Genomic DNA, 7,899 nt, shown 5'->3' on the forward strand with positions numbered 1-7,899 from the left:
CCGCTTCGAAATAGAAGCCGTACAAGCACAAGAAAACTGTAAAAAAAAAAAAAAAAAGAGTTACTTTACTCTACTACACACTACAGTACAGCAAATGTATACCAGTACACTGAAGGCTGAATTGATGAAAGGACTTCAAAAGTAACTTAAAATATCCTTACATTTCAGCATATTAAAATGTTTATTTTTAAAGTAAGCTTTAAGTGCATTGTTACAAAGATAATTTTTAGCATGCATTTTAAAATATACAAATAATATGTTTAAACACAAAGTTCCAGTTGTACACTTTAGAAATTACATATACGTTTTACTTATAGTATATTTTTTTATAATATATTTACTAAAAGTGTACTGTAGTATAATTTTTTTAAAGTGTGTTCAACGTATTAACTTTAAAATTGGTAAAAGCATGATGTTGTATACTTTTTATATATTTACAGATAGTACACTTTTTCTTAGTATATTTAAAATGTACTATTGAAAATATGAATATGCTTAAATCCTCTTAAGTATTCTTTTTTTCACCCGGGTAAAGGGTACCTTTCTCCCCTCTTCTTTTCTCTTCTTTTTTCTCTTCTACCCCATATCATAAATCTCCTTCCCCATATGCCAATCTCCTTCTTGATGCCACCACCCAGTTGATGACCAAGCATCCATCCAAGCGACTGGGCTGTGGGCCAGAGGGAGAGAGGGACATCAGGGAACAGGCTTTCTTCAGACGCATTGACTGGGACCGCCTGGCCAACAGAGAGATCCAGCCGCCATTCAAGCCCAAAGTGGTGAGTGTCACTGGGGGGGGGTTCCAAATGTGAGCCCCTGCAAATGCGCCCATTGGAGGACCAAGTCGTGAGATGACAACCCAGCAAAGAGGGAGTGCTGGATCAAGATGAAAGATTGTGTCTTAACATGTAGCTCTATATGCCCTGGAAGCTGTCAGAACACACATTTAAGAACTTGATGCAGGCTCCCCTCACAGCCTCCCCCTTGCCAAGACAAGTTTTTATGAGGAACATATGCCTCTTTTTTACCCAAAACTGGAAGGCAGAAACTCCCTGTGGATATGAGTAAATGAAAATGTGTTCAACATTAGATGTGGGTTTTTGTTTTGATGTAGTATCTTCATTGTAAAGCATTCCTTTGTGTGTATGGGGCGTATTCCGTATGGGGCATATGCCGTGCCAGGCACCACTGCACACAGTGCATTCACCGGTACCTGTTATGGGTGAAGTACGTGTATTTTGGCGCCACATGAACACTACACCTTTAATAGATAGTGTATTTAGCACATATTACATTTGATAAGACGTGCGTATAGGCAGGTGTTGTTTGTGCTGCAAACCCCTGCAAACGCCTGCACGCATTAGTTCTTTAAGCTATATCAAGGGATCGCTGGTCCAAAATTTGTTTTGTGCTATTACATGTTTCCAATCGCAACAATGAACTGCCTTACAAACAAGCCATGGCTGGACTCATCCACCATCCACCTGGTCTCATCCACCATGTTATTATTGTCTTGCATTTTTTAGTTGTGGCCAACTGCGGGTAACCTAGCCTTTATAAATTCTTATTGTGTTAGATAAAGGTCTGCGCTTCTTTAAATGGCAGCAGCCAAACACTAGACAAGGAAAGCGACTAAGGACTACCCAACTCACTTTCTTTTCATTACATTTTTCAACTGGATGTAATGTTATATAATATATATATAAATATATGTTATTGTCATACAAGTTCTGATATCACAAAATGCAGTTTAGCAAAAGCCACTATAAAGCCTAGACGGGTAGTAGGGACGGAAATCGGCAGGGACCTCCCGATACGAGACTATCACAATACTTAGGTGGCGATTCGATATGTATTGCAATTCTGTGGGTATTGCGATTCTGTAAGTATTGTGATTCGATATTACGATTTATTTTGTTTTGTTTTTCCACTGGACCATGGAAAACAGTTGAATCATACCTACAAATAAAACAGTCAAATTTGCTTAAAGTTTTAATTCCTAAATATAAACATTAATTTAATGACTGCCGGGCAGCCAATAGAAAAAAATAAAAAATGTGCCCTATTATTTTATAGCCCCTGTAAATTGAACACAAACGTCTGCTACTTTTAAACGATAAATAAAAGGTAAATTAAATATAACAAATACAAGTTTTTTTTAAATATAAACAACAACAAAAACTAGGCTATGCAAAGCTAGTGCTTTGGTATGTTCAGATTCTTGTGCAAAAACAAGAGCTGGTCAACATGCTCTGGGGTGGACATACACCATTCATCAGTTATATGTTATGTGTTACTGTTACATATGACTCAGTGGCCCTCAACGTCCATGCATCGCACGTCAGAGCAACTCGTTCAGCTTTACTCAACAATTACTTTAGGCAGGGCTGTGTCCGAAAAGAAACGTCTTGATGGTACTGTGTACCACGGCTCTAACGTGTGAATCATATTACAAAAACCTGTATTTTCAACCACACTATAGGGACAAGGTCTTTGCATATAAAATGAGATATGGATTGTGTGATGCGAATAGCCTTTTCTGAACTGCTGGGGAGCTTACTGAAACATGTGTCCAGCGTTTGTTGCTAGCAGTATTGGCTTCCTCCACCGTTTTTTCAGATAATTCTGGATGGTGTCGAGAGATATGAGCATGTATGTTTGTAGTATTACCACAATACTTAAGCTTTCCGTGGCATATTTGGCAGACAGCATGGCTCATGTCTATCTCATTCTTTCCCTGTAAATTATGAAATCCAAAATTCTTCCAGATGTGTGATTTAAAATGTTTAGGTGCAGCATGAATCTCGGGCCTCACGTCTGACATATTTGCTGTCCTACCAGGCTGTTAGCCTTTGCATAGCTAACTACGTGTGAAGCTGCGCTTGTTCTAGCCAGAAGGAATTCATGAACGAATAGATCGCATTGCGCCATCTGTGGGATTATAAGCGCAACGTTTATTTTTCTGGCATTGAATAAAATAATTAAAAGTAGGCTACAGACAAAATATCGATTTGGGAGGCAGTGTGGCGATTTAAAAATCGTCATTCACCAGAATTGCGATTCATAACTGAATCGATTTTTCCCCCCCCCATCCCTAGTAACTAGTTATTTAACACGCCATAGGACTGTACCTCTGTTATGATGTACATGTTACAGTTTTTCACAATTGTTAAAACACATTTCTTGAAACAGTCACCCATTTTCTCAAAACTGTAAACACAAAACCTAATCTTCAAACTAAATTTCCAAAACCTCTGACTATTCTGGCAAAATCCAACACTCGCCCCTAAACCATTTAACCTGTGCTCAAAATCAAACAATATTTTCAGATCATAAACACAGCCAATCAATATATAAAAACTATGGAGCAATCATTAGACACAACACAAAAACATGGAGAACACAGCATTCAGGGCATGTAGTTACAAAGACACATGTTTACGTATACACAGTAAATACAAATAAAATATTACAGTAACCATCACAATTTACAGTTTTTCACAATTGCTAAAACACTAAACCCCATTCTCTTGAGTTAAATGTTCAGTGCCCTAAACCCATTTGTTGAATCAGACACTTTTGGCAAAACTCTAAAAGCTCCACACCTATGTTACCACAGGCCAATTCCATTTCCTGTAGGATATTTACCCTAGTGTATGCGTTTCGCGCGCTCACATTAGACCATTAAAATCCCTAACTAGCATCACATCAGGCACAGAAATTGCATGCGTTAGCAGGGCGCTCGCTGTGGTGGCGGATATGGGACCGGTTCTGTTGGGCCGGTCTGGATCAAAGTCCAGGCCAGGGCCTATTTTTACTCCCAGTCCGTCCCTGCCATTCTATCAATAAGCAGACCTGCCAACCTGTACGCAATTTGTGTAGCGGATACGCATTTTGACTTCAAAGTACGCTGGTACTTGTATTGGCTGTCAATCATGATGGAAGAGTAGACAAGTTAAGTTACAGCATGTCCACCATCTCTTGTGGGGGTTATGCATTAAGCCATTTGTGGTGCCCTTACCACATTGTGCCTCATATACTGTAATTGTTAGACCCAGTGACGGGCTGACATGAAATGGCTTGCATAATACTTAGTAAGGAGGCCATAATAATTTTTGAATCATGGCTTAAGTTACTTTTCTCCAGCTCTCCCCAGGTTGGCAAAAAAGTATCTCAAAATGCATCAGATTGATGCTTTAAAATATGGAATATTTAAATGTTTCTTATGGGGGAGCATGCACCCAGACCCCCTTAGAGGGGTAATATCCTTCTCACCTTTTTCACCACTGACACGTTTTCATGCCTTAAAACAGCGTTGCCACAAATGGTTTATAAATACCCCTTTTAAGAGCAGTTGTGTCCTAACCCTCACCAAACATCAAATGGGATGGCTGCAAAACATAAAAGTGTCAGTCACTGTTCACATGCAAACAGAGCTGGTTTCGGTAGTTTAGAAGGAGCTCCTACCCTGTCTCCATTTAATGGCACCAATCTCTCGTCTCCTCTTGCAGTGTGGAAAAGGAGCGGAAAACTTTGACAAGTTCTTCACCCGTACCCAGCCCATGCTCACCCCTCCAGACCAACTGGTCATCACCAATATCGACCAATGCGAGTTTGCTGGCTTCTCCTACATCAACCCCCAGTTCGCCCATCCGTCCTTACACAGTGTGGTATGAGCAGAGAGGAGAGGAGGAAAGGGGAGATAACAGGAAGAGGGCGAACCACGAGGATTTGGACAAAAGGGACCTTCCAAAACACCAAATCCCAACATCCCACTGTCAAAGAGACTAATATATCATTGGTGTGTTCTGAGAACTCTACTTACGGCAACTTTCTGTAAACACATTCTATAATCTCTGTATTGAAATGACCTGAGGTGACAGGGGCTGGTTGTTAAGATTATGTGGGCTGCAGATTCAGGTTTACTATTATTTAAAGTTTAATTTCAATACAGTAGGCCTTGTAATGCCTATCTGCCCTTGTCAAGTCTGGAGTGTACTGGAACTTCGTCACAACTCCCCACCATGTTGTCCTCAAGAAATTCTGAATAGAAGCCTTGTGTCATTTCCTATATTTGCCCTACAGAGTGTACCAAATGCTACCCCATGATTTGCTTGGGTGGTGTCTTAAGACGTTACGAAATTCCTCCCTATTCATCTAGTTTGCAATTAGCTACAATGCATGTGAAAACTATCAACAGTATGTTTTACTGTTTTCTCTTTTCCTTCCTCTCTACCTACTGTGCTGCCATTTCTGAACTGTGACAAATATTATATTTCTGTACCGAGAAGAGTTGGTCTACTGTGACATGTGCCAAAATATACTGTAAGTGGGACATAATATAGATTACTTTTACTCATCCTGCAATGCTAGGATACATCTATACAGTATCTTACAACATATCTGTTGTTGTAGTCGAAGATAATGTCTGTCTGTCCCTCTTGGCTTGGTCTTCAGCCTTTCAGCATGTTGACACTCAAGAAGGAGGATTCTGATTTGATGTGTTTCATAGGCAACAAAATGTAATCCACCGAAAGTGATGAAAAAATTGGAACGAGAAAGTCTTTGAAATGAAAACCATTGTTTGTTCTGGACTCGTTAGCTGTCTGTAACTGATTTCTGAAGAGGCAGTGTTTACTATCACTGAAAATGCTATTTATGCACAATGCAGTTCTCTTTTGCGTGCTTATTTTCTGACTAAATGAGCAGTAGACTAGGGATGCGGTACATGTCTAATATCTATCATTGTAAACCACGTATTATGGGATTTGTTAATATATAATTGTTCTATGTTTGCACTACCTACATTACCTTTTCATTGTAAATGGAAGTTTTGTTTGAGTTCTGCTTTCTGTCCAGAGAAATGTTTATCCTATATACAGTATGTCCACCATTTTGTAAATATATTTCAAAAGAGAGGTTTCTAAAAGAGCAGTAACTTGCTGATTTTATACCACAAACTGAATGTGCTTTTAGTACCTTAGACAGTTTGAACATTTATATGTTTAGATTATTCAAAAAATAGATATGTTTGGTTGAATCTTTGGTAGCTTTGTAATCTGCAAACCTTGTAATACGTTTTTCCTCTATTTATCTTCAGTGTTTTTTTTACTGTTCAATGTCATGTAGATGATATGCAGCATTGGTTTGACAGCGGTGCGTGCAATGGCTGGATGCACTCTTGCCTTGGTCCTCTCTAGGGGCGACTCCTAAATTGAGATTGTGCACGTCTTCAATGGTCTTGCAACTGGCATCCTTGCACGTGTGTTGATTGTGTGAGAATCCTGGTTATGGTGCGAAGATCTCAAGGTTCTCAGCTATCTGATTAGTGTTTTATTGCTTACACAGTGTGCATGTGGAAGGCTAGGCCTAATCTAAGCATGAGAGAGAGGCTGTTGCATGCTACAGAGAACCCAGGTTTAGAGCGTGGACTTCCCACTTTGTCACGTAGAATGAAATAGGCCTGTCGGCAAGCCTCTTGCGCTTCTCTCCTCATGCGTTTTTAAGTTGCTGTGGAGTAGTATCCTTTTTAAAGTTCTCCCAAAAACTATCTGCAACAAAGAGTTTATGGGTTATTGTTTCGGTGAGCTATCTAGCTTTTCTCACCTGTACCAAACTGAGAGCCAAGCGGTAAAGGCTATACAAAATCAACAGGTGTTTTCTAAGAAATATGAGCTGCTACTTTAATTTAGGCTTACCGTATTTCTCGGAAATAAAGCCGCAGTTTATACCCCGATTTAAAAATTTTCTTAAGGTGTTGAGGCTTATATTTCGATGCGCTTATAGCACGTTTTTATAACAGAACAACAGTAGGCTAGAAACACTTTTTTCGTGAAAGCTATTTAACCCGTTAAGGAGTAGCGTCGCACATATGTGATCGTTTGAATGCAGGTCTCACAGTGTAACGTTGCATGTATGCGATTTTGAACATTTCGACTATTTTCCAATGGACAAAAAGTATGCCACAAACGCTTTAGTATGGCTTCTAGGGATGGGCATAATTAATCGACGATCGATTATCGATCATTATAATACGGGTGGATGAAATCAAGCATTCTGATAGGTTGAGAGGGAGTTCCGGGGTGTGCATTATTGAGCGATAAAGTACTGTAGGCCTTTTTACATTTACCTTAAAATGGGAGCGTTCCATAGTAGTGCGCACTCAAAATAACTAAAAGGTTGCCGAAGAAAAAGACTGTCTACAAGTACTGGTCTTCAGCAGTTTATTGGTTAGCTAGACTAGCAACATTCAGCTAATTTTTGAGCATTAATATTGCACTGTCCCGTGCTATCAGTGCTAACTAGCTGGTCTAGCTACTGAAACGTTGGATGGAAGCTCAGGTCTAGCCATTAGTTGCTAAATAGATATCCACTTATTTAATTTTAGCTTCATAGCCACGCAATTACATGACCTGGTCTTGGCTTCTTAAAACAACGTTTTCCACGGATGCACAATTAATGGAGATATCCAAATCAACATAAGCTAACCTTAACAACAGCCTTGTTAGTCTATCGAGTCCCAAGTAACTAGTTTACAGCATATGTAGGCTAGCTAGCTAGCATATACCCAGTGCTTACAAAACATTTATGATTGATTTAGAATGTTTAGGCCTAATGTTTAAATTAAATATTATTTTATTGAAAGTGTCCCATTGTCATTGTTATTTTAAAGGCAACTTTTATAAAATGAACATTGAGAATGAATGAGATGGTGCAAGATCTAGCTAGGCTAACAAACGTGAAGTTCACAATGCTGTTTGTCCGTTGCATAGCAACAACCACACGTAGGGGAGAGTGGGGTTATGTGAGACATGGGGTAATGTGAGACACCCCCTGTATCTAGGCAACGGAACACATTTGTGGTCATGTGACCATTATGTTTTCAAGCCCCTCCCATTC

At 39.4% G+C, this 7,899-nt stretch overlaps 1 protein-coding gene across 2 annotated transcripts in view; it reads left to right on the forward strand.

Annotated features, from left to right (window-relative positions):
* Positions 1–5,594, forward strand: part of prkcab (protein kinase C, alpha, b) — a 360,544-nt gene extending 354,950 nt beyond the window's left edge. For both annotated transcript variants that reach the window (XM_084677572.1, XM_084677573.1), the window contains 2 exons: positions 639–779; positions 4,512–5,594. In XM_084677572.1, coding sequence (XP_084533698.1) covers positions 639–779; positions 4,512–4,676 — 306 coding nt within the window. In that variant the 3' untranslated portion in view covers positions 4,677–5,594. The remainder of the gene's footprint in view (positions 1–638; positions 780–4,511) is intronic.
* Positions 5,595–7,899: the final 2,305 nt, after the last annotated feature.

The sequence above is a fragment of the Hypomesus nipponensis genome, chromosome 17 (assembly GCF_054491055.1).
Source record: "Hypomesus nipponensis isolate SF chromosome 17, ASM5449105v1, whole genome shotgun sequence".
In the NCBI taxonomy this organism is placed as follows: domain Eukaryota; kingdom Metazoa; phylum Chordata; class Actinopteri; order Osmeriformes; family Osmeridae; genus Hypomesus; species Hypomesus nipponensis.